We start from the raw sequence: 26,900 nt of genomic DNA, 5'->3' as shown, positions 1-26,900 counted from the left end.
ACATCACACCGCTGGACGACTACACCACACCGCTGGCCGACCACGAGCTGATACAGTAACCTTGGACTAGCTCGCGACCTACAACAATCTCAAGGTACGTGGCTCGTGCGCGTGGTGTTAGGTGATCGTCTCGCGTACATAAAGTGGTAGATGAGGCAACAAGAGAGTCTAAATACGCAATGAATATTTTATGTGTAGTGAGCAGCGGACGAGGAGTGAGAGGGCAGAAGCTGCGTCTCATGGCGCAGACTTCACAAAATAAATGGCTGACGTCAGGGTCACCTATTCACGTAACCGGCCGACTACATCACACCGCTGGACGACTACACCACACCGCTGGCCGACCACGAGATGATACAGTGACCTTGGACTAGCTCGCGATCTACAACAATCTCAAGGTACGTGGCTCGTGCGCGTGGTGTTAGGTGATCGTCTCGCGTACATAAAGTGGTAGATGAGGCAACAAGAGAGTCTAAATACGCAATGAATACTTTACGCGCGGAGAATATGTACGAATACATTTTTATACCGAACTTTTCTTTTGTTTCAGATGAAGATTTAGAGCAGAAACAGAAGTGTTTCCGTCTCAATCTCAACATTCTGAGAGGAGGAGGAGGCCTCGGAAAGGCATCCTGCAACGGCGGAGCAACTCTAAAGTAAGAATCACTTACTTATTACACAAAATTACAAGCTTTGTCTTTTCGTTAATAAATAATTTGTATTTTATTTGTATAATTGGAAATTTAATTAAAAGCGCGTATAAATTTTCTTTTTGAACGATGTAAATTATAATTATTATCTTTACAATAAAAAAATTTATTTTTCTGTTGCAGAATCGTATGCAGAAAACTCCGCCCGCTTCGCATCAAGTGGTTAGTTGCACGTTATATATATATATATATATTTTTTTTTTATTTAATATAATTATTTCGGGTGGGAAAAATTATATATAGTACACGCGGAAAAATAGCATTGATAATATAATAAAAAATAATTTAATACATTAAAATAATACGTAATGCGTGTAGTACATGATAATAAAACTTAAAATAAAATATAAATATTTAAATATTAATTAAAAACAACTTGCCTCCTAATTTGTGTATAATATGTGTACAACTAATTCGAATTTGATTATATTGAACTAGACTTGCACGTAATTTAGTTTGATAATGTTATAGCTCATCACTTCAAAGATATCGGATCATCGGAACAAAACTTTGGTTTTGTTTTGATAACAATCCGAAGGAGTTGTATTGTCGTCGCCGATATTACTAATTAAACGAACTGCAGCCAGTTCGTCGGGCGCTCGGGAGTTACGTTAATGTAGTCGCGCGAAAGCTTTTGTTATTCGAATTTCATAAACGGGAGAGTCGTATACCATCGCGCGAGAGACAGTGTTTTATAATTATTTCTCGCGATTATTAAATTCACGGTCGCGATTTACGCGAGTGACCATACAGTTCACGGAAGGATGACTCGTCACCCAAACTGAGAGGAGGAGGAGGCCCCAGGACGGGCAACATGCATCGGCGGAGCAACTTTTAAGTAAGAATAAATTTTTCTTTTTCATAAATTTTTTTTTCCTTTTTTTTTTAAATAGTGAATATTTTCAGGATCTTTATAATTAATATTTTTTATTTTTTTGTTACAGTCACCTGCTGTATCGTCAACTCCGCTGCTGCGCATCGACCGGTGAGTCGCATGATTTTTTTTAATTAACAATGAAATTGCTGAATCTTCTTTTTAAATAATATATTATACATCGATTGGGAGAGCTAATATATAATACACCTACACATGCTATTTTTGTACAATTTTTATTTGGACATATTAAGAATATATTATACTAAAAATTAAGTACTTAAAACGTCGCGCGTTGCTTAAATCCTAAAGAGTACATGATTAAAGAGGCACGGAATAATATTTCTATTTCGTCTTTCGCTTCATCGACCGCAATTACATTAAATCTTGAAGAAAAAAACAAAGAAAAATAAGAGAGAGCTAGGATCTGATATATGTACAAGTAGGATGTTTCTGAAATTGTTTCGTTCTTGTCGAGCATTGATTTCGATCGATTTTGCATCTCGATATGTAGCTCACCGTTCTCCTCGTCGTACAAGCGAAACAAAAGAAAGAGTTCTTACTCGCGATTATCGTCGACGGTGGTACGCGAAAAGAATTCAGCGGAAGGAGCGACGCTATGGTCAAATATTCGTTTGCTTAGCGCTATTAATGGAATTACAACGTTTCCAGATCTCATGCGGAAGTATAAACGTCGCTCCTTCGCGTGTTGGAATTTCAGTAAGGCTACGATGGGCGCAGTTAACTAATCCGGTAAAAAGCTTTCGCACGGCGTTTCGCAATCTCTCGCATTACTGATACGCTGACACTTCGCAACTCGGGCTCTTACTCACGCAAATTGATCCATTCTTCGCAGAGATTCTTTGTCGAGGATAATTTCGATAAAAATTTGTACCCGATAAGAGGAATACGCGTTCTTCTTTCTGTGCGATTTGATCATCTTGCCGTTATCGAGAAGCCCCTCCGATCGAATGTCAAACGATCTGGTCTGTGTTAGTCGGGAAGGGGTATCGATTTCCCGTTTAACGTTTGATCGACAACGATTAATTAACGTAACGGCTTATCTCTCTCCTTTCCTCTCTCGTTCGGTCACGTCTTAAGTTAATTATACATGTTACCTTCGGGACATTACGCTAAAGCTATATTCCATTAATTAATTAAGGCGAGTAACGTGGTCGGTTTAAATATGATTTCCCCTTGACGATCTTCGTTCGCGAGTACTCGCTTTATCCGCGTATTTACAGCGAAGTCTGTTAATTGTAAATCTGAAAGTTTCAATTGCATGATCCGCAATATTGTATAAGATTTTCCATCGCTGATAAATTTAGTTATTTTCATTTTTCCCCGTTTCGTTGAAAATGGCATAGATTATTTTATTGAAAATTCTAGATAACGGAAAAAGTCCATTACGTAACGTATTAACCCGAGCGGGATGAAATACCTCGTACAATGAGTTTAATGAAATAGCAGAGGGCAAAGATGCAAATGCTACGATAAGTAATTATACTCGTTTCCGAAGATCGCTCTCAAACGCGTTATCATATTTCTAAAAGTTTTCTTCGCATCCGTAAGAATTGTTTTGCGATATCACTGTATCGAGCAGGCCTTCCTGGATTCCGTTCTCCCCGTTCTAAGCGTGATCCTGGATCCTGGCGTATTGTTCTCGTTTCCGGCCGCGAGCGAGCACGTCTTCGTTCGCATAATCATTAAATCCGTTCTTATGCTGGGCCGGCGCACGTTTGGCGCCACGACGCCGCAAGCGTCGCTCAGTCGGCGTTTTATGCTGAGGGTAGCTTTGTGTCGCGGCTGAAAAAAAAAAAAAAACAAAAAAAAGGTCGATTTTTGTAGGTTTTTCACCCGTCCCTCGATATCAAAGGTAATCCGCGTTTAATCGATCGCGATGCGGCTCCAAGCGACCAACATCATAACGCTCCGCTCTTTGTCAGCTTTAATTGCATTTTCCGCGATCGGATTTCAATTACGGTTGATTAATTTCGAGGAAGTCACATTGTAACGTATCATTTCACGCGGCTTAGCACTACGTACCTGCGACGGCGGCAGCATGGTCGGCGAGCCGAAAGTTAGCGGCACTTTTCGATGATGGTTCGGAGCCATCTCCAGAGGTAGACCGGCCACTACGAATAACTGATAAAAAAGTTCGTCCACGTGGTAGTTTCGTTTCGCGGAAGCCTCCACGAAGATGCAGCACTCGTCCTGACTCACGCAATATTGCTCGGCCTCCTCCACCGTGACCGTTCTGTAACAAAAGCCGGGAGACAGACTTGTCAGCAAAATTAATTACGTTGCTCAATGACGCGTTAATTAAACGGTAATTTACGGAGCCGGGGATAAATTAGAACCAAACGAAGAACCGTACGTACTTAACGTCCTTATCACATTTATTTCCCACGATGACCATGGGGACCTTCAGATTGTAGTGAGCTCTTCTGCTCTTCGTGGCACTTTGGGTCGCGCTCACTTTGGTTTCGAGAATCGCCTCTCTCAGCCTGATGGCTTCCTCGAAGGACTCCCGACAGTCCATGCTGAACACCACGACGAAAAGGTCCCCTGCGAAATAGGTGTCGAAAATGACCGAGCGTTGTTTGATTCGATCACGCGACGGGTATAACATTTGCTCCCATAATTCACTGACTCGCGAAATAGGAATAGTCAGAGTGGCATTAAATAAATTTATGAGCTGAACGAATTATATTATTTTTTTTTTCGGCGTTGTGGGCCAGCGCGTTAGGAATTTTCAAGCTTCTGTTACGGGCCGCAATTAGTTTGTACCGGAAGAAAGCCGCGACACGCCATCGTACGACTGATTGTAAGAGTCACGCGAGTTACATGCGCGACACACGGATGACATATATTAATCCCGACTGATTTATTTCCACGGCGGAAGGCACGGCTCGTTTATTTATAAATCCACTGGCGACAATGATTCCCGGTCTTATGACTATGAGTGCACTCTTATCGCTTGTTACCGACAAAAACGCGGCGCGAACAAAAGAGCGACTAGGATCAACTGGCTCTTCTCGTGGACGAACAAAAAGCTCGTCCAATAGGAAACTCGACAAGTCGACCGTATAGAACATAAGCCCGGTAATAACGTCGCTTTGCCAACACACCGTCGCTTCACTTGGTTTTATTATCGCATATCCTTTCTCACTAGAAGATGCCGCTAAGTGTCGCATATAATAACGTTAGCGTTAGCTGTGCGTTAACGGTACGGAGTCCGAACTACCCTCAGCATTCTCGTTTCGCTGTTAGAAATTCACCGTTAATAAAACATTATTACGAATTTATTAATTACAATAACTAATTAATAACGTGCAATGATTATACGTTTGTGCGCGTCGTTGATAATTTAATTACTTTTATTTTTCTTATCATTTTCGATCATCTCGATCATCGCCACCTGTTTCCGTTTTATATCTACTATTTTCTATTCAAAACTAATATTTTTAATCTCCTTGCGACAATATAAGAGAAACTACGTTCGACGTTAGTTCGTTTTTATACATTACGTTACCCTAATTATCAGTTTGATGGCACGAAAAGATAAATGAGGTTTCGCGTGTAAACTCTGTGACGTCCCTTTTTCCACCGAGATGTCTATTAGATAATTAAAATTGTAAATACTAGTACAGTTGCATACGTAAAATTTAATTAAACTTTACGGGATATCTTTGTGAACGAGCTATAATATACCGCGTAACAAGTTCACTCTTCTCGCAAACAAATTTTTTTTTTAAATTTCAAAGACGATAGCTGATCTATTTTCGTCGTTTAATTTCGCTTCATTCTGGAGGATCGCCAAGAGAAACTTCCTCGAAGATCCGACCTTCATATTTCGAAAATCTTGTGGACTACGGAGCGTCACGAGACATCTTATTCCCGCGAAACACGCTAGGCAGGCCCGATATTGTCCTTGCCGCGAGATGAAAATATATGTATGTCAGCCATTATGCGGCAAAGTTCGTGTCTTTGGTGTCGAAAGGAATTCTCTCTTCTCGCAACAGCCGGAGCTCCGTCCGGAGGCTCATTGTCTTCGAATCGGGGTCATATCGCGTTCCTTCGTATTCAGCCGTATTCCGACAACAGATTCGCGGCTCGCGTAAATCTTTTTCACGCTTCCGACGCGCGAGTGAGTCCCATCCGGGCGAGTAATTACGTTTACGAAAAAGCAGTGGCCTTTTACGCGGCAGGTCGTTCATTAATTATTACATTGACGGTACGGCAAATGTCAGAAAAATTGAAAAAGCTCCTATTATTATTTGATAATCGGAACGCACGAAAAAAAAAAGAAAAAAAAGATTTGCGTCACTCGCGAAATGATCACACATCGCGAAATGGTCGCACAAAAAGGAGCGCGAGCGCTTATGGACTATCGTTACGTTCGCTTATATCTATGTGCGAAATGTTTTTGGTAATCGGCCGATCGTTGAATTATTAAGAGATCTCGGTGCAGGGAGAGTCGAGAAAAATGCGAACGGGAAACGTGGAGTCGTGACTCGTTTTGCGGAATACGCGGAATTTCCGACGTACGGCACGACGAGCGCCGGACGGAATACAAAACTAAACGCGCCGCGATGAAATTCCCATCGACGGCGACTCTCTTGATTTCCGCACACACGGACGGCAATTTAAAAATTCTTCGGATTTACGTGTCTAATTTTATCGTGTACTCTCCTACGTGAGGTCAACTTTACCGGCATGCGACGATATATCGCCGCTTGCATGCGCATGTAGTGCAATAACTGAGAGGCGAATATCGGTTCTGTCCGATGCAATTTGTGCAACTCGGCTTAAAACAGCGAATCGGGGTGGCCGGATCCCGGGAGCAAACTGCCGCTATCGAAACTTTCAGATCGCGTAAATTTCGAGGAGCGTTATTAAAAAAATTTTTTTTTTTTTTTGTACGGTTTTAAAATTATCTAAATTGTTTTGCTTCGTCGCAGAATTTGTTACACGCTTTCCGTATAAAATTGTAACAAGAATCATGTTGAAGGAATACATTTAGGATAAAATAAATCAGGCAGCCCGTACTTTCGATATATCAATCCGTATTAAACTTTTAAGCGCAGGGTCGATGTTTTATCTCCGGTAGACGGTGTCACGCTGTATAGTAATTTACAATTACCTTGGCAGATAGTGCCGTTTTGGGAATTGCATACCAGATCATAACTTAGATTACATTCTGGGCCGGCGACGTGACGTTTATACGTATGCATGTCCAAGAGTAAATATGTATTTTCAGTTGGGAGGGCCTGCCCTCCATCTTGACAACCGCGATACTGATGCAATTGTCGCGCATCCGACAGCGTGCGATATCAGGTTATCGGGTACAGGTGGCAACGCGACGTGACGAGGAACAAGGGGAGATCTACGTGTGAAATCAATGGCGCACGGTTTCGTCGCGGGGGTAAAGTTACCGGGTGGCGAAGAAAAGGGAAAGTGGGCGAAATTGAGTTATCGAGGGAATGTATTTACTTTCTCATATGTTACTGTTCTCACGAGCGCCAAGTTCTTCGATACCATTAACCACTTATCACCATTTCCTCCCTTATTGCTCGGTTTTCAACTCACGGAATACCCCATTTTCGTTTAACACATCGAATATCACAGAGATTGGCACGGAATATCTCACTGTCTCTTTAATATACAGACGAGATTCGATCAATCGTACTTAGGGGATTACGCGTGGCTGTGTATAAATAGCTTCAATTACAGAGACAAAGTAACGTTGAAGAGCCTACAATCAATCAGATCGCATTATTGTCAGAACGAGATAAATAATATTGAAGTAAATGAGGGCGATTTTCGTTCCGGACTTTTGCGAAATTAATTGAAATCGTATGACACTCGTGTAATTTTATATTTGAACTTGGTTGAAATTCTGGTAACAGTCGACACTTGCCGCGAGCGGTCTTCCTCGAACTTTTACCTTCTGCAGAATGTAGTGAACTATCGTTGTTCAGAGTATGAGATTTCACCGAAAGTCGTGAAACTTTCGGAGCACGAATCAGACGACAGAAGCGTTCGGTACGGTTTTTCGCCATATAATATCGGTTCTAGACACTTTTACGTCACATACGAGAAACGAAAGTTTTCCTCGGCCGTCGGGAGTAATAAAAGTGGGTGTTAATCTTTAGATGACCGTCGTCGCGTTGTATATACATATCAACCGCATTTTCTCAAGCGCTTAAATATTTACGAAATTATTTTCACGCTGAAGAGCGTCTTATAACTTCTCTCCCTTTTTTTTTTTTTTTTTTTGATCTGCCGCAGACTGGCGTATTCTCATATAAAATGTATTACGATGCATTTGCAACACGTCATTCGCTAGCGTGCAATATTTTATCTTCTCATACATGAGTCAAATATCCATTAATTTTTTTTTAACCAATTTTTGTCGCGATAAAACCGGGACGTCATCGTCGAGTTATTAAATTTTTACGCTTAACGAAAGTGTGCGCAAATTACTTCGCGGCATCTTGAATGCGATATACGGGAGCTTTGTGCTTGAAACGGAGCGGCGCATTTCTCGGGGGAGGTAAGCCGATGGACTTACCCGTTAGGAAAGACAATCGTCGCATCGCTGGAAACGGGTGGTTTCCGCTTGTATCTAAAAGATCAAGCTGATGAACTTCGCCTCTGATCCTATAAAGTTTCCTGTGAAAATCCTCTATCGTTGGCGTGTAGCTTTCCTCAAATTTGTTGAACAGAAATCTGAAACGTGAGCAGTAATGATTTTATTTGCACGGATGCTTTGTTATTTTGGCCTTTGATTTTTTTTCTTTTTTTTTTCTGTTTCTCGTATTCGATACCTTTCGAGTTTCAACTTTCAACTCAACAACTATTTCTTAATTTGTTTTATATCGTTGGCGGATTAGAATAAAATTTATTTTACAGTTTTATGTCTTAGGTTTTAAAAATATTTTAGAAATGCGTTTAAAAAATTTAATTTTGCAAATGCGTCGTTTGAAACAGATGTAGGCTCGATAAACGGGAATAAGCACGAGATTATTTGCAATAATTTTAGAAGAGATACGTTTGTGGGCGGAAAAATAAGCATCTATCTCGATTTTTTATATGAGCTTGTCAGCGATTGCTATCTATGAGAGCACGAGCGAAAAATTTGCTTAGCATGTAGGAGTCGCGTAATTGCGGTCAATTTAGGATGGTCGACATAACTTCGGACTGGCCAAACTGCGAATTTTCGGCATTTCGGCAGAACCGCGACATTAATCGACGCGCAATATTGGAGCAGCGGCAAGGGATTTTATCGGTTCCTTAATAACTCGCGGTCACTTTCAGTTTAATTTGCCGACGAGGAAAGAAATATGATTAGGTTGCAATTTTAACAGGTCAATTCAGTACGGGAGGGATTATGCTTTGTTCTTGAGAGCTTGTGGCGGTTTTTCGATACCCTATCGTACGGTGGCAGTGGTTATTTAATAATAGAAAACAATAATACGACATATATGGGGCCGGCAGTGAGGCTCAAAGATTAATTGACTGACATTGTTTCGCACTATTACTAATCGATATGAAAGAGAGCATGACGAACGGAATTTTAGGAGACCGAACGGACGAAACTTTCAAACCGAATATTAAAACGTAGGACGCAGAAAGTATCGAACTGGTCACATTCTAATAGAAAAAGATAGGCTCAAATAAAGATAAAAAGACAAAAAAAGAAAATTATATATATATTTAAATTTTAAATCTTTAATAAATTAAATCTAGGAAATTTGCGTAATTTAATTTAAAAAGTGTAATAAAAAAAGTATATATTATATTTTTGAAAATATATCAAAGAAGCGTAATAGAAAATTAGAAGCGAGATAGATGAACGATGATATATTACGGAAGAATAATATTTCACGGGGTTGAACATCAGCTTAAACATCAGTTAGTTAATTTCGGGCGTTTACCGTGCTACAATAGCGGTCTTTCCAACCCGGGCACTGCCGAGCATAACGAGACGATAGCAGTTGCGCGGCGGCGGTTTGCAAGCGTCCTCCTGCGACGAGGTGGATGCGGGGCTAGGGCTGACGGGCATAGCGAGCATTCCATCTTCCGGGCCCGAGGGACCCTGACCCTCGACCAATTCGGGTTCCGCTTTCGCTCCTCGTCGACCGCGAGCGTTGAGCCGTTGCTCGGCGGGCTCGTCGGTCGCACTTCCGCTTCTGCAGAGCCTCTGCACGCAGCACAGCAGTCGGCCGCACGCCTCCAGCTGTGGCAACGAGAATTACACCCTCATAAATGTGACATTACACCCCTCAATCCCGCAGTACTTTTGTTACACTCGCGGGACGCATATCTAGAAATTGTCCACATCATAGTTCTCGCCGGTGTAAAGTTAGCGCCCAATTTTAAGATATTTTAAAAAATCCACCGCTATTCGGAAAAGAATCCGTTTGTACCCCATCGGGAGCTGCATAATTGTCGAAATACAATAGAGGAGAAAGAAAAAAGAAAAAAAAAAAGGATATAAATGCCGACAGCACTACGGTTTGCGCGCTGCGTTTTACATTCCCTTCATTTCCGGAAAGATAAATTTTTACTATTGTTGTTGCCAAAGACTTTCAAATGTTCTAACGTCAAAGTAAAGAGCAAAGAAAATATTCGAGAGTGCTCGCAGTGAGATGCGTCTGGAGCATTCGCCTCCTCTCTTTATTTTTCCTCGCCGCTTTAATAAAAGTATTTTTACCGAAGTCTTCCGTTACGAATCAATTCGAGAAAATCCAATCGGGATTCGTGTTCCATACGCTCATACTTGGATCTCAAATATCCCATTTTTCTTCTGTACTTCGCGATTTCTTGGGAATACTATGTCGTGTGCATGTCTGGACATGGTCGCCATCTTTTTATTTATTGGAAAAATTCAAGCTTGAAAATACTAAGGGATTTTGCCCGTTGAATCGCGCGAAACACGTACGACAAATCGCATAACACTTGAGCAAATTCGCAAATAATGTTTATTTAGGTGAAATCAGTGGGATTTTTCCGAAATCCAGTGCAATCTCGCGAGACCTCATCGAAACTCTGTATGAAATGTAAATGACCTGCTGGAATTCGTATTAAAACGCGGAAACAGAAACAATATTTGTTCTTTCATAATTAAAACGGTTTTATATACAGAGTATTTCGTTAAAAGTTATTAACCCAGTAGGAATAGGTAAAACTCTTGCATACAAGCATAAAAGTCCCGTACCGTTTTGCTTAATTCGCGTTATTTACCAAGATAACAATTTCGTAAAATTTAGGCCGTAGAGCGAATGCGAGCGCGCTGTTAGAAGTAACCGTACCCGAAAAGTATAAACTCCGCTTATTTGGCCTACAGATTCGACGACGCGTGAGAAGATACGCTTCTTATGATATGAAGTACAGCGTTTTCTAAAGTATTGCGCGAGGGTAACGCGTTTAACAATTCGCTTCGCTTCGCGAATTCTTTTTATTTATGTTGAACTTTAAGGGGGTATTTATTCATTAATATTTCATCACGGTGTATCAAATTTTTATATACTTTTAAAATTGAAATATTCAGAATGCTAAATGTTAATTGCAAAAAAAAAAGAAAAAGGAAAAATTTTTCACGGGGATAAGGTTTACAAATTTAGCAATATAAAACATTTTTCACTTTAGTAAATACAAAGCACGTTGATTCTGCCTCTTTTGAAGAGAAATCTTAGATAAAACGATTTAAGTGGCTCCGCTATCATTCATGAAGTAACACCCCCGTTCCTGCCTTTTCTCTTAATAGATCTTCTCTACCTATCGTGCGTAAAGCGGTGTTAAGCGGTATTCAGAACTTGCTTCGTTGCAATCGTTAGTCCTCTATTCAACGCGACCGAGTTAGAAATGCACGGCGTTATGGTAAGGGTATAACGCATTCTATTATCCTGCCAGTTTCCAGTATCCAGATCGTGACTGCGAATATCCGAATCAGAAGATAAACTTTCTGAAGTACGCGAAAACGTTGTCGCTTATCGTAATTGGAACCTTGTGTTCTCGAGTGAAACGGCCAACGCCATTCGAAAAAGCGCGATTAGCAGCGTCTGTTTGTACCTCGGTTTAAATCGTTTGTGTCCCAAAGGAACCGGAAGTACAGCGAATCTTTGTAGACACGTTTCCCTGAAAAATACATGAAGTAAGCTTGATGCTCGTCGTCGTTGTTGCTCAGCAAATTTACCTCTGGACAAGGCAACGTGCCGCTTCGTGTACCTCGGTTTCGAGACGATACGCAAAAGGTGAGGCTTTATAAATATTTAAATAGGACACCTGATGCCCGCGTGTCGAGGGTGTGGGTCGCAATTATTAAAGCCTCCATTAAAACACGTACCGCGCTTTCTTTACTTTCTCTCTTTTCCTTTTTTTTTTTTTTTTTATTCTCTACAGGATGTAGTAAAACATTCTGAATGAAACTGAACGTAAACTGTATTTTATCTTTGTTGTATTACACAATGGCAACCATACGAGGCATTTCGATACGTTTTGTTGTCGTTTAACAAATGGCGAAATAAACCGCACGGTTTAGAACTTCGTTTTATCTTTATCTCGAACATCGTTTTCTATTTGGAGTATTTAGGCCATTAACGCGTCGCTCAGCTCTTAAATTTCCTAGTAAGATCGCAATTACTGACCGCAATTGTTTCAGTGTCGAGGGTTATTGTTACCTCGATAATGGTTTATTTCTGTTTTCTGCAGGGAAAATGGGGTTAGGGGTTTTTTTTTTTCCCCCCCGTCATATTTTAACTGTAAATGTGCGAAATGCAAAATATTAGAAAGGTTTCACGTATCATCGGATCGTTTTCTGGGATATCATGTTTCACCCTCGCGCGAATGTGACGAGAGAGTGTTATTCGTCTCGCGATATGTCTCGGTGATATCGATGTTTTCAATATTTTCATTCGTATATCTTTTTTCCCTCGCCGTGCAAATATCTCAAAATAAAAGTCGAACGTGACCCTGTTACTATTTTTAGGATTTGTGAACGTTTTCAGCAAAGTCGGTTAACTTTAATCTCAGATATCTACTACATCTTTATTTTCCTCTGGAATTAGATCGAGTACATGAGAAATCAAGATTTATATTTTCCTTGACTATTTCTGTGCGGGATTCCAGAAAAGTGTTCAATTTCCGTTAAATTAAAATGTACCTGTCGTCGTCGCGAAAATTTGCCGTTTTCGTTTTAACGGGCAGATATACGCGTATATCGCGGCGAACGTTTAATAAGTGATCTTTAATCGCCGGCTTTCGTTTTAATTCTTCGATCTTTGTTCGAAAATAGGGGCTATTCTCCGGGGGGAAGTAGTAACGGTCTGCTTATGGTCTGGCTATGAATACTGCAGATGATAAGAGGCAGCGTTTGATGGCACCGAGGGTAGGAACCACGTTAAACTGCGGGAACTATGTAAATGCAGATGTTAGCGCTCGTATCATTATCCTTATCTCTCCCTTCTAATAATTACTCCGATCGATGATATTACAGATTCGGGCTTCGCTTTAACTGATTCGTGCATTATTCGCGTATACTTGGCAACGACATTAGAAACTTAGAAAGGGGTTTACCGGGCAATACGTGCGGATTTCCATTCCAACTTTTGTGGAAGAGATTAAATTAAAAGATAACCGCTCGCTGCTAACTCAGTTCGCCATTTAATGATCGCATTGGGAACACGGAGATCGGTTTCTGAGTGTAACGTCGGGCTCTTACGGCCGAAGGAACGCGTTACATTTGCAAGGCTCGTTGACTTCGTATACTTGACGTTTTACCACATAGCCTCGTATCGCGGTGCGGCACACGACGTAGAAAAATGAGCAACAAATACCTCGGTGCTGTGCGTGTGCTATTGATTTTACGATTGCGCGCCATGACAAAGCTCTCTTCGGCACGCGATGGTTTGAGAAACATTGATCTCTTAACGCCAGCGAATCACCGTGTTCTGGTACAGTACCGGGCGGCAAGGTACATCGTACAATCGGTAATTTTGGTCGACAATCGGATTATGACGTCGCTCCACGGTCAGGACATGCGTTCAGCGGTATCGAATAAAGTTCCAAGTGTATTGCGAAACGTTATCCTCTTAATGCTACGTGGCTTAATCACACTAAGCGGATTCGCCCGTCAACGTTGACTAAACATCCGTTAGCGATTCAGTAACACAATATTTTCTGGTCGGGCGAGACTGGCCGAGATCTGGACGGTCTCTTCGGCCGGGGCTTAACGAAACTTACGACAATGCACGCCATAGAGCACCGTTCCGCAGCGATCGATTATGCGAGACGTCTCGTTTCGCGGAGGATACGTAAACAAAATTAAAAAAAAAAAAAAATAAATAAAAAATGATAAAGAAAAACGTGATTGATCGACGTGTCGAGGGAAAGCACTTTTATTTTTTCTTCGCGTGATCTTCTCACTGTCACTGTGTCGCGATCGTGCATACCACCTTACGCGTCGCGGGGGTTGTTTGTATTCTACGTGCCAAACGCGCATCGCATTCCATCGCCTACGACGATTGCTAATCCGATTGAACAGTAAATCTCTTTTAGTTTATTACTGCAGCGCACGGCAAACAAATAGAGACTCGGCTCCTCGCGTATTTCCGCACATACTACCGTGCCCGGCTGTATTTCTAAAACATTTACATCGGCTCATTCGTGCCGTCCGTCCGTCCGTTTTATGATGCATCGATATATTTAACAATTTACTTCGCGTCATATTTTATTCAGCCGCCGTGTATTTCGTTTGATAGGCGATTAGAATGGCGTACCGGCGGTGGCAGCGCGCGAATCGTCATTAAATATTAATTTAATATTTTCGTTAATTGCCGCGGTGCGCTTCCGTTTGTTCGATCGCGCGGTGAAAAAAAAAAAAAAAAACTTCCGCGTCACGCTACGAGGGCTGACTGGCCTCCGATAATCCCCGTCGCGGCGAGAGCAGTGATATTATGTGAACCTAGAGAATTATGCAAGTATATAATTACGGCATAAACGATTACCGCGCCCCATTTAATCTCGGGCTGATACCCTTTGCCGCCAGGTCGTTTGTTCTGATATCGCTCGAGCCGCAAGACAAGTTGGTTAAAGCCGCCAGTTAAAAGACGCTCCCCCGAGAGAGGGTGGCGCCGGTTTCTTTCCTGAAAGTTTTATTTCCGACGCGGAAATCTGGAGAAACCGCTAGATAAATCCGGTACAGTGTTTCCTACTCGTCCGCGTAAGATACGGGGAAACTTTTATTAACTATTAATTTAGTGGGTATAAGGTACGAGAAAGGAAATTTAAAAATTCAACTGCATGGACGGATATAAAAATAATTGCGCGAGACAAATTATTACAGTTGCTAGAAGCGTCCGAAATTTTTGCGTTATTCTCAAGAATAAAGAATGAATATCCTAGCAGATGTTCGGAAAACTTTAGGAAGCATTAGTTGATTGGCGATGCAATTGGCATGCAGGTACCATGCGAATGCAGATACACTTTTACTTATCGATTTACTTTCTCAAGTGGAATATAGATTATTTTCTGTTAAAACACATTCGAGTGAAACAAAATATTCCGGGGAAGCGCGGATATTATTTCTGAAATCTGCTCGACTTCTCGACCCAATAACCGAATTTATCACACCTGCGGGATAGAGGTCGTGGAGAAAACTCTAGTTATTTCAGGAAGTAGGGTACGCGCGGAGATAATCTACAACGCTTGTAAATGCATTCACACAATCGCATTGACGTCGTGTCGAACCTGGGGGAACGTCGCGATCGGGCCGCTGGGACACAAAGGCGGCAGAAGTTCGGCTTTAGTCCGGCGAAGAGACTCCGACAGAGCAAAGTAAACTGTTTGCGGATGAACAAAGAAAAAAAAAGATGTAAATTTCCGGTAGGCCGCGCCATCAAATTTCTCGCGGTACGTCGAGCACCGCGTCTCTGTGAGATGCGCTTTTGTGCATGCTCCCGATGCGCCGTTACGATCGTTACGACACGCGAATTTTCGGTTCAAATGACAATCACTCGGTCGGACGGCATTGTTATCCCGGTACACGTGTCGCAAGAAATAACGCTGGGCGTGGCGCGCGACACGCCGGCAAATAAAAAAATATTTGTGCGCCCCGGCCACGGCGTACCTTCATTCTTAATTTAACGGGGGTTTATTTTTCATTGTGTATCGGTTATCGAATTTGCGATCGATATTTCTTCGGGGAAAATTCCTCCGCTTTTTAATATTGAATATCGAATATCCACGGTGCCTCGAATTAAAATTCTCAAGAAGTAGACTTCACTCGAGTTTAGATGGACAATGAAGTTTCGTTATTCAATTTCTTCTCAAGAGCTTACTACGCGGAGTGAAGTCCCTTACCTCCGTGCTTTTATAAACCCGGTAGTTGCCGATGCAGCGACATTTTCACGAGAAAATAAAAAGATTGATATCGAATTACGTTTGTTAGTCTGCCGGGGATGTAACATGCCTCCCGGCGCGAGTACGAAAAATTCATTCCGATGCCGGACGACTGCAAACAACGCGGGCCCGATTGAGCGATTACAATCGATTATCGTGCCGACCCCGGTATTCGATGCGGGATCGTCCCGCCGCTCTTTTTTCGCGTTTTATCTGTCGCGCGGCCGTACAAGATAAATAAAAGTGTACGGATAAATACGCGAAGAGTGCCGCGCGTCCGGAATATGGCGGGTGTGGTTGTTTAGCCGCGATTGCCGATCAATAGAGACAATCACGCTTTTAATTACCGGGACGTGACTAACCGCCCGCGCCGGATGGAATTCGGCGTCGGGCTTTTCGTCGATTAGATCGTCGCGTAAAAGCTCTCCCTCCTCCCATTTTCGCTAGCTCGGGCGACGCGCGGTCTGAAAATAAACTTGCGTCGTTCCAGCGTCGTTTCCTCTAAAATTGCGCCGCGGTGCAAGTTACATTATGCCCAGATATACCGAGTCTACACGCAAAATCTCCCCGCATGCATAAGGAAGTACAGTCGTGATAAAAGTTCGCGCTTAAGGGCCGACTTATACGGGGTGTTCGCGCTTCCTGCCGCCCACTATTTCCTTGATCCCTTCTTCCGAGGACGGTTTAATGAAAATTTAATCGGACGTAATCCGATTCCGGTATCTTTTTCTACTTTCAAATATCTGAAGCAATTAACCTTCATTTAAAATTAGCCGAATAATGAGCGCGACGGGATTCTCAGGGCGATATCTGAGTTATCGCTCGAAAGCTGTCGGTATCTGAACGTTGTTTTAAACGCGATATCTCGAGCTAGCATCCGTCCAAGTATTCACGTGCGGAACTTACGAGACATCCTGTGTGCACATATTGTACGCGGGTGCTGACGAAGTTACTTCCGGCACGTTAAACGCGCAGGCATTCTTCAACCATCGCGGTTGATGTTGACTAGTGCGTCTATCTATGCGACGCTCGCCCGTAAACTCGTGAATCGCTCTCAGCCCTCGCCGCTATCAGAGATTGTTACTTACACTCGAACACGTGGATGTAGGAGGTAGCGATAGCGACGGTACCAGCGACAACGGCGTGTATAGTCGCGGCTCGAACTCGCAAATGAAATAACAGTCGGCGGCGAGCCCAATCAGATTACGGCAAAATATATTTTGATATCGCCACGCGTATTGGCTTTAATATCGCTATTTTAATTATGCAATTAAATCCTACTAACGATACAACGCTACATTTCAATTAACGCTGCGTATCCCATTTTATCGTCATCCATATTTTAATTACCATATTAATATATCTCGAAATAATGAACCCTGGCTTTTCCTTTCACTTCTCGCAGATGTAGCGTAACGCGTCGGGCGTAGTTTTCGGTTAATCTAATCGTCGGCATCTCGTCTTTCAACTTTGATAACGCAATCACGATATAGTAGCCGATAATTATATTCAACAAAGAACCCTTCGGTTACGTGCTCGCGTGGCGAAGTTCACCAGTTGCAGCGCGGATACGTCTGTTGACGGTGCAACAAGTCGGGTTAACAGCTGTTTCGGGCGCATATAGTTATGTGCACGACGCTGGTGCTATGGCACTTCGATTTGGCCCAAGTCCAGCCCGAGTTTACGAGGCTTTAGTGAACTTGGGCGTCACTTTTGTTGAATAGCGGGGTCGTATTATCAACTATCAGCCGTACGGCAATTGAGGTGCTTTACGAGTCAGCCCGTAGATCCGGTAGAAAAAGAAAATTGGCAATCTCGTCGCGATCGAAACGATTTTCTCGCCGTTTGATAATGCGACGACGTTAAACGTACTTAATTTAGTTTACAACACGAGATATCGTATTTCTTATATTTTTTTTTAATAAATTCCTAAGACAGCGATTGTATTAATATTACCCGTAATTAAAGCACCGCGCGATTAAGAACGACTCTCATGTCGGAAATGATTTGGCTCGCGTATGAGACTCGCAAACCGACCTAATATGTATTGATCCTTGAAAAATACGGGGGTAGCTTCGGCTTTGCAGTGCTTTCGGCCTGGCGATATATCGAATTTGCACTGAAATGTCACGTTTTCAAATAGGAGCACGTGTCCTAATGGGTTATTACGAGCCGTATGATGCGACCTACGTCTCGCGAATCAATAAAAGTTTGTGCTACACGTGAGCACGTAATTATTAACTCTTTCAAAGCTGCGCGTTTTTCCCGAAGGCGTAAAAAAAATGTTGCGCAGTAGCGATAAATACATGGACTTTGCGCTATTTATGGAAAAGCGTATGGAACGTATACGTATGCGTTTTTAAGGGATTATTTCGTTCTCTTAACGGAGAATCTATGTTTCATATTTCGCCGCGAAGTGTTTTCTCTTCTGGACTTTTAAAATTTATTTTTTCTTTTTTTTTTTAAGTTAAATAGGTTTTGCAGCGAATGTAAAATTCAGAAAATTGCGCGTTGAGCGTGGGTATTTACAGAGAAGTATCAATTAGCACTCTTTTATATTGCTTTTTGCAGAAATTGTATTTGTCATACCATGCACGTAACTTTATCGTTCTTTAATCCTACGTTTTTTAACTTTTTCACATAAAAGCTACTTTAAATAGAAAAATGTTCAAGTTTTATCGCAAAATAAATACGTGCAAGCTCAATATCTTTGTAAATCGCGAATGTGCATTTTTTTTTTTTTTTTTTGGAGAAACTATGTAGCACTAACTATTAATTTATACATTTTTTATATAAAAAATGGACAAAGTTTGTGAACAATAGGACAGATACATGTAATCCAATTCGTCATATGTCAAAAGTGAAAGAAACAGACAACTGTGATAAATCTGTACAATTAAAAATAAACACTCTGATATGTAATAAACGGGATTTTATAATACGTGTAGCATCAGCTGTAAAATAACAATTTCTTTAACCGAGAGTATAATTTGTTGCAAGTATTAATTGAAATTATCAGTGGACAATAAGCGGTATTTTTTGAAAGAGATCCAAATGTTACATCTTGAAAAGAATTTAATTCCCTGTAACGTAAAGCTTCAAGATTTTCCAATTTGCACAAAGAGATGCCCGAAAAGTTTCTTCTTTCGAAGCAATGAGGTTAAAACATCATATAAAGAGCCGAAAGCACTGGGAGAGCTTGAAAGGATTGCTAGACGGACTGACAGGACATTGAGCAAATAGGAGATCAAATCACGAACTGAGGGCTTTTCCTTCAAGACGTCTCTCATCGCTAATATATCACTGAATGATATTCGCGCGAACGTTAAAGCGGAACATTTTAACACGATTACGAGCGGGCTCGATCACGGTTATTAATAAACATAATTAATTACTGGGTGGTATATAATATATGCATTAACAAATTGGTGCTTTACATTTTCTACAATTTTTTTTTTCCGTGAAGAGATCTTGCTTTTTCTATTTCAAATAATATTTTGCCAAGTAAATATTACCTCGTCTCGAATATTACAGTATAAGAAAGATAAAATAATTTATATTTTTGTACAAAAAAAAAATGTTCTCAGAGTCGCTGAAGGATATGATCGATAAGCAATTCGCGCGAGCATAAACATTAAAATTTACGGTTTCCTTTCACCGACATCGATCGAACAGATTGTAAAAGACTTTTATTTGCGTAGAGCCGCGGCCGCAAGAGCAAAACGTTCTCATATCGCAACGCAGCGCGATACAACTTGAAAGCGTAGACCCCTCGGCGTTCTCTTATTATAAATGTCCGCTACTTACCTCAGGAACGTAGACAAAGCGTTGTCGGAGAAAAAGCTGAGAAACAGGGTCCGAGACATGCACCGTCCTGAACGTTAAGGACCTGTACAGGTCCTCGATTTCTTCTTTCGATCTCGTGTTCACGCTGTGGCACTTCTCGCGGTTCACTTTCCCTTTCTCTCGATCTCTTATCTCCCTTTTTCACCTTTTTTTTTCTTTTATTCCCCTCTGGCTGCAGCGACAAGTGGCAGCTTCGACTATCGCGTATGACTATCGTGAACTTGCTCTTTCTCCCGGCGGCTCTCTGCCGTCGCGGCAGCTTTACGGCTGCGATTTACTAGGATGAGACCCGGACGTGGCTGCCGATACGTCGCGAGCTCATTGATCTCGCGAGACAACTGGGGGGCACGCGGCGATGTGTGCACGAGGACGTATCCCAAGGGTGATATCCCGACCGGGGAGCGAAGCGAAGCGACGCCGGTGCGAAACGCTGACTGAACCTCTGGCGAGGCAATGGGGGTTGCTCCGTACCGTGTGCTCCGTTTTCCCCTTGCTGCTCTCGCCCTCTCGATCGGCCCTCTCGTTCTCTCACTCATCCTCCCTCTTTGGCCTCCACCCCGAGCGTCCCTCCACCTTTCGCTGTTCCCTTCTCGCTTTCGCGCTCGCGTCGGCTCGTCTTTCATCGCGCGCGCCCCGCGGCGCGTACAACCCCTACGCTACGCCGTCGTTCCCCGCCTGGTTGTAATAGCAGCGTACACACGCAATACAGAGAAGCACCGTCGGATCAGCATTGCGCGATCCTACGATCCTGCGCCCTGAACCGTACGTCGCGGGAACGTACGTGCTCTCCCTCCCCCGCGCGAAAATTATCAACGAGATTCGACCACCCCCTTCATAACGCGGTAGGGATTCTTAATCGGCACGATTTCGCATACCGTAGTCCTTATATCAAAATCACGAACTTTCGCGACTGGCGAAGTTTGAAGAACCGTGTAGGACGACGATCGGAGTACTTGAGATAAAGTTCTTTAGTAGGAACGAAGACCTCTTTATACGTATATACCTCTCCGTGTTTCTATGTAAAGAGGATCTTTCAGAGATTAATAATCTTTTCTGTATTTAATTTTTATATATATATATATATATAGTAAAATTGAATGTAAATTTAACGATGGAGTTTTTTTTTATCGCTTTAGTATGTCAGCTTTAAATGAAGTAGAAATGAGTGGTGGTGATTAAATGAGGAAAAAAAAAGAAAAAAAAAACCGTCTCCAAAGTTGCGCACGTTTCTCGAGGAGGGCGATGTACGAACGAACGGTTTGCGGTGTAGACGAAAAAAGCATTAAGGGAGATAGGGGCAAGCTTATACGATACGAAGCGAAAAGTCTTCGTTTTTGCGCCTTCGACCCATCGACACCGTATGCGAAGGGTTCACCTCGTCGGCGGAACGGCAGGAAATTTAATGCTACAAAATGAGGATAGAATATCGAGGGGACGAGGAAAAGCACAAGTAACTTGGCGCGTTGGGCGAGATCTCGCGACATTTCACAAAATAAAATTGCGACGATACAACGCAAAAATATAAAAGATTTAAAGAAAGAAAAAAAAAAAAATTAGAAAAAATAAGAACGTGCGATTGAAACGTCCTTCGAGCCTTGCCACGAAGCTTTCGCGCGAAATCGTAAAAATCGGTTAAATTGTTTTCCCCGCGACGTTCCCAGATAAATGACGCAATTAATCTTTAATGAAAATTCATTGCGAGGGTGATCGTTATATGTGCGCGCTTTAAAGATCGGGAGATACGACAATGCGTCCCATCGAAATCATAAAAGGGCCAGTGCGATCGTAATTTCAAAACCGCCATCAAACGTCAATCGTTTCTTTTTTACTGCCCCGTTACGGAAATATTTACGAGATAACTTTACGAGTTCTATCAGCGCGATTATATGTTTAATATATTTGCGATACAAGCGACGGTAGATATTTCAGAAAGCATTACACAACGTTATATAATATTCCCAGGGCGAGCCTGATGCCGTAAACGTTTTCATATAACTAAGTGTCGTGTAAATTTCCGCCGCAGCTGTACAGAGCTATATTGATTTGAAAACGGAGGTTGGTTCGGGTAAGGGAGAAAAAGAAAAAAAATCTTTGTAATAACTTGGTTTGTTTTACTTCAAATTTAAATCTATAATGAGAGATATACAATAACTGTACACATGAATTACTAGAATTTATTAAATATAAATCAATAGTCGTACACAGAAGTGTGACGGATCTTCTTAACTGCCGGATCGTCCGGTCTGTAAACTGAAAAATAAAAGCGCAATTAGTAGATGTATTGAAATATGTTAATTAGACGCTTTATCAGGGTCTGCTTTATCGACGAACGTTCACGATTGCATAACAATGGGAGGCTGAGCTCGGGGCTCGTAAAATCATCATTCTCGATTACTTACTCCTGTGTGTTTCGTAGTACTTCGGCGTTAAATCGTGCGTTAGTCCGTAGTACATCGTATAGATAGATAATGCGGTCCCTACTAACAAAAAGCTCGACGATGCCATGATCCCCGGGATTTCCACCCATCCCTTGCGCCAGAAATATTTAACCTTCGTCCCTGAAAGTAACAAATATTGCTTCGTCGTATCTGCACGTATCTCTCGACGGATTGCATTTTTATTCTTACAAGTGGGAGTCCCACGCAGAAGCTTCAAGTCCTCGGCGGTCTTCCATCGCGTATTGATCTTCACCATCGTTGCTTATTCTCGGACCGAATGCGACACGAGTCGACTCTGTGCTCGTCGGTATTTGCGAACCTCGCGGTTGTCGATTCCGTCGCGAAAAAAACCTGCGAAACGTATCGCGTATTCGAGTGAAAAAGTTGGCCCAGCGCGAATCGAGGTTAGGAGAAACAAATCAGCTGTTACACTGCTCTGCGCACCGCGAGCGACGGTGCTCGATAACGCGAAGAATCGTCGATAATTTCGACACGCGACTTTATCCGGTCGGTGTACGTTGTGAAATTAATTTTTCTTTTTTATACGTTTGAACGTTTCTCTGAATTTATGCATCTCTCGACTTTCTGTATATAATAACAATATTAAAAAATTTATAAATTAATATTTAGCGTATTAAAAATATTATAACGACTCTATTTTGATAGAATATTAAAGACTTTTTTTATTTTAACAATTCTAGCAATTAATAATTAGGGAAAATAGTTTCTGCGAGCGTGATATTTAATAAAATTAAATAAAAAAAATAAAATATTTCTATTGCACGGCCGGCGCGGCCGTTCGAGCGACGCGTGGCGCTATCGTGCGTGCTCAAACTGCGTTACCTCGCGAACGGCAGTATGGCCGCCGTCGCGATATCTGTAATTAGTGACAAGTGAATTGTTCCGTGTTTTTGCAACTCCTGCGACGAGCCCGGGGAGCGCATCCGACCGCTGCACGCGCGGCATAGTCTGGCGGGTCTCGATGAATCGGTGAGTGACCAAATCTTGTCGATTTAATAGTCGATAGGTCACCGGCAACCTCCAAAACTCACGCGGCACCGCGCGGGCGGCCGTGCCGCCCAGAGGTTCTTAGGTCAATTTCCCACGCGTTTATATTTGCATTATTCGCGGAGACGCGTGATGCCGATCGATCTTACGATCCCCGCGCGTCGATCGCGAGCTAGATCAACGAGCAGATCGAGCGGTGTGACTCGGGGACCGAAACCCGGAACGCAACCCGCGGGTTCAATTATGTCATCGCGAATCGCGTTAATACTTCCGCGTAGACGGGCTTGTTGCATATCGCGCGATCGCCGAAAGTTCGTTTCGCTAGACTTCACCGGTGATAAAGGGGAAGGAGAGCCTCGCCCCGGCGTGTTTATCGCATCATTCGGGTACGTTTCGGCCTCTCGCGTTGACGAAAGATCGTCGGTTGGAATGTACATTCTGGTTAGTTGGCAGCGTGCCGCGCGATGTCGCCACGAGAAATCTCGCGTCGAGTCCGGCGACGTTTCTGCCAAGCTCGGGAGGCGCCTCACCTTTTGTTTATATTACGTGTATATTGAATTACGTTACTTCGGCTCTTTTACTTCGCTATTGCGCGCGACACGGACTAGATAGCGATCGTAGACTGCGAGATCGCGTCGCCAAATTAAAGAACAATAAAGAAACACGGTTTATCTCGTGATTGTATTCCAATTCAACGATTATCGTAACGGTGTTGTGTCAGGCGCGTTCGTTCGGTATCTTGATCGTTAGTGGTTTACGATAAAGACCGCGACGAGTTCTTGACTCGATAATACTCGCGGTCGACACGACATTCAACGCTGAGTAGAATATATTAGTTTTGACTATTAGTATTTTTTTTTTGTTTTTTTTTTGTTTGTTTCGTTTGAAGATCGAGTTTTGGGATTGTCGTTGGGAGATGGGCGGTTGCATTTATTTCGAAATATTTCGTGACGTTGAAAGTGTGACACGAAACGGAATCATAAGCGCGATATTTCTGCATTGCAGTATATGTGCCAGAAAATTGATATTTATGTCACATTATTGTCTTTACATAAAGTTCGTGAATTAAAAATAATGTTCTGGCATGGTATTGCTTCATGACGATAGATTTATGGCTGCCTGATGAAATAATTAACATAAATTTAATTCGTACTCTTCGATTTTTTAAGAAGTATTAAAATAAATTAATCTTTAAAGAATTTCATTGCAAATTAATATTATTTTGAGCTTAATTATTATCTCGCGAGTTATTGCGCTTTAGCTCCGTTTATAAAAATATTTAACAAAAATAAATGTTAAAGAGAAGGCTAGAAATCAATGCGAGAATTAGGTACTTATTGCTAAGCGATGAAGTCGAGTATTTCTTGTCACACTCATCGAATTCCATCGGTTCCAAAGGGTAGCCTCTCGATCCGGTGAAACCCGTGGATCGAGAATTTCAGGGTTTTGAGCCTAAAAGCTCGCGCGCGAGAAAAAGTTGCGTTCGCGTTGCGGCCGACACGTGCTTCGCCGGGACCACACACGTGGTTCCAAGTAAACGGAGAAGTAAAATACGTCCCTCGCGAGGCTTAGATTTAGTTTTCGTGTTACGCAGGCGTATGGTTTTTTTTTTTTTTTTTTAGTTAACGATCTTAATGCAAAGAACGCGAATGTCCGATGCCGAAGAGAACTTTTTCTCAATGTTATTAAGGAAATTTATTGAGCAATAATTTTAACGTATTCATATTTATAATAATAATTTACCCGAGAACAGTTGTTTCTTGTATTCGCACTATTTATTCCTGTCAGAAAGTACCGCGGACGAATTTATGAAGACCTCTGTCAATGTATTCACGTATGAGATCTGTGAATAGATATGTACGTCTACATATTCGATACGTGCCACCTAGTCGAACTGATTTATTCATGAATCTGCCTACACGCGAACGCGTTTACACCTGCATGAACGTATTACTGTGAATGATAGGATTTACGATATGATCTCTCTTGATTAGTCTCATCACCGCTGTCGGAAGTACTTACGCAACTTGAGAAATCGACTTTCACGAAAATGAACGGTGTTTGATAAACCGGGCGATGTCGCAAAATATATATATATAAAAAAAAAAAATATATTCACTATTGCTGCGTGTAAATTTGCCTTTTTTTCGCGTTTCTTCTGCAGCGCTTCGAAAAGTCGGATACTGCGAGTTTTGACATTTGCACTTCTTATAGAAGTTATTTATCGCCTTACTGAAAATGTCGCGAGCGTATAACAAGATTTTATTGTATCTCCCTGGCGTTAAAGACGTGGATAGATCACTCTGATGCGTCGAATAGACGCGTATAACTATTGGCGCATCTATTAGGCGCCGACGAGAGAAGCGAACACCTGTCCGTCGTGCTGCACTTTACTTACAAGAGCGCTTTTCCCTTGAGCTTAAATCGCGACGGAGTAACAACGGCTTAGGAACCGCGACAAATCGCGTCGCTCCCCGTTCCTTGGCACAAACGGCGCTGCCGATTATTTATTCGTTGCCTGTTACGCAATGGCTCGCGACAGCCGACAAAGCGTCAGCCGACAGAAGAACGATGTCGGGCCGCGAGAGAATTGTTGCTAGAACGACAGCAACGAGGTGTCGCGGGTGGACGCGTTTCATGGAACATTCGAGTTAGATCTGCATCACGAACAAAATCTTCGCCTAAACGTCTTGTCGACGCTCTCGTGACGTTCGTTTTTTGCCCTCGGCGTACATTCGTCGACACTCGCCGGCTCGGCCAGCTTAGCTGACGAAGCCAGAAAATTAACGGCGAGATACGCGGAAACTGTCCTAGCTTTACATAAATTGCTTTATTGACGCGCGAGGTTGTTTTAATATATATATATATATAAAATACAAATTATGAGAAGTAGGTTAATACGTTTATTATGAAATAAATTTATATTTAAAAATTTATACGTATAGAATGAAAGTAAAGCAGAAATCGCGGGCGTTGAAAGGAAGAAAGAAAGTTTAGAAAAAAAAATTCCATTATTCTTTTTATAGGTCCCGTCGGAATTCCCCTGCGTATAAATTAAGCCGATTGTTATCCTGTTCTCGTCGATGTTTTGCACGCACGTTTTCCATGAGAAATTACAGAATCGCGAGCGCTTTAGAGCGTCCACTACACTAAATCACGGGACTCGCATATGCTGCCAAAACGACAGTAATACTCGGCGGTGCGCCGGTGCACCTACGTCTGTGCTCGTGTATACGCGCATCTCGCGTAATAATGCACTCCAGCATGCATAATCCGTGCCAGATCCTCGCCATTTTGCCGGATTGAATAAACTAACGCAGGTGACGGCCTTTTGCGCTGGCTCGCTTCTCTGATAACACGTTTGTACGATCATCTCGCTCTAACAACCTTTTGCATTGCGAAATATGCAACTCGACAGAAACAGTTGAAAAAAGAAAAAAAATAAAAAAGAAAATTCTCTTTCCGTGTAATATTCAGTTTGCAAAAAATATATTAAATTAACTTACCTTTATTTTTACTTATTTATGACTTTTTAATAAATGCAAGAGACGAAAAAGGAATTTTTTTCTAACTTTTGAATACGTAGAGGCATTACGATCGAACTGCCATTTATCGTTG

At 42.1% G+C, this 26,900-nt stretch overlaps 2 protein-coding genes across 2 annotated transcripts; both read right to left on the bottom strand.

Annotated features, from left to right (window-relative positions):
• Positions 1-1,516: 1,516 nt before the first annotated feature.
• On the bottom strand, positions 1,517-19,976 carry LOC139102432 (dexamethasone-induced Ras-related protein 1). The gene is made up of 6 exons (XM_070656321.1): positions 19,798-19,976; positions 9,528-9,829; positions 8,162-8,319; positions 3,966-4,152; positions 3,631-3,841; positions 1,517-3,390 (listed from the first exon to the last, which is right to left on the bottom strand). Exons 2-6 carry the CDS (start codon positions 9,662-9,664, stop codon positions 3,172-3,174), a joined length of 912 nt encoding a protein of 303 aa, XP_070512422.1. The 5' UTR covers positions 9,665-9,829; positions 19,798-19,976; the 3' UTR covers positions 1,517-3,171.
• A 1,950-nt stretch (positions 19,977-21,926) lies between these two features.
• On the bottom strand, positions 21,927-22,734 carry LOC139102435 (uncharacterized). Its single transcript, XM_070656325.1, has 3 exons — positions 22,464-22,734; positions 22,236-22,394; positions 21,927-22,086 (listed from the first exon to the last, which is right to left on the bottom strand). The coding sequence occupies exons 1-3, from the start codon at positions 22,528-22,530 to the stop codon at positions 22,025-22,027; spliced, it is 288 nt and encodes a 95-aa protein (XP_070512426.1). The 5' UTR covers positions 22,531-22,734; the 3' UTR covers positions 21,927-22,024.
• Between the last annotated feature and the right edge of the window lie 4,166 nt (positions 22,735-26,900).

This window comes from Cardiocondyla obscurior, linkage group LG05 (genome assembly GCF_019399895.1).
Source record: "Cardiocondyla obscurior isolate alpha-2009 linkage group LG05, Cobs3.1, whole genome shotgun sequence".
In the NCBI taxonomy this organism is placed as follows: Eukaryota; Metazoa; Arthropoda; class Insecta; order Hymenoptera; family Formicidae; genus Cardiocondyla; species Cardiocondyla obscurior.
Note: the sequence above shows the minus strand (reverse complement) of the source record. Positions and strands in the feature narration are given on the sequence as shown.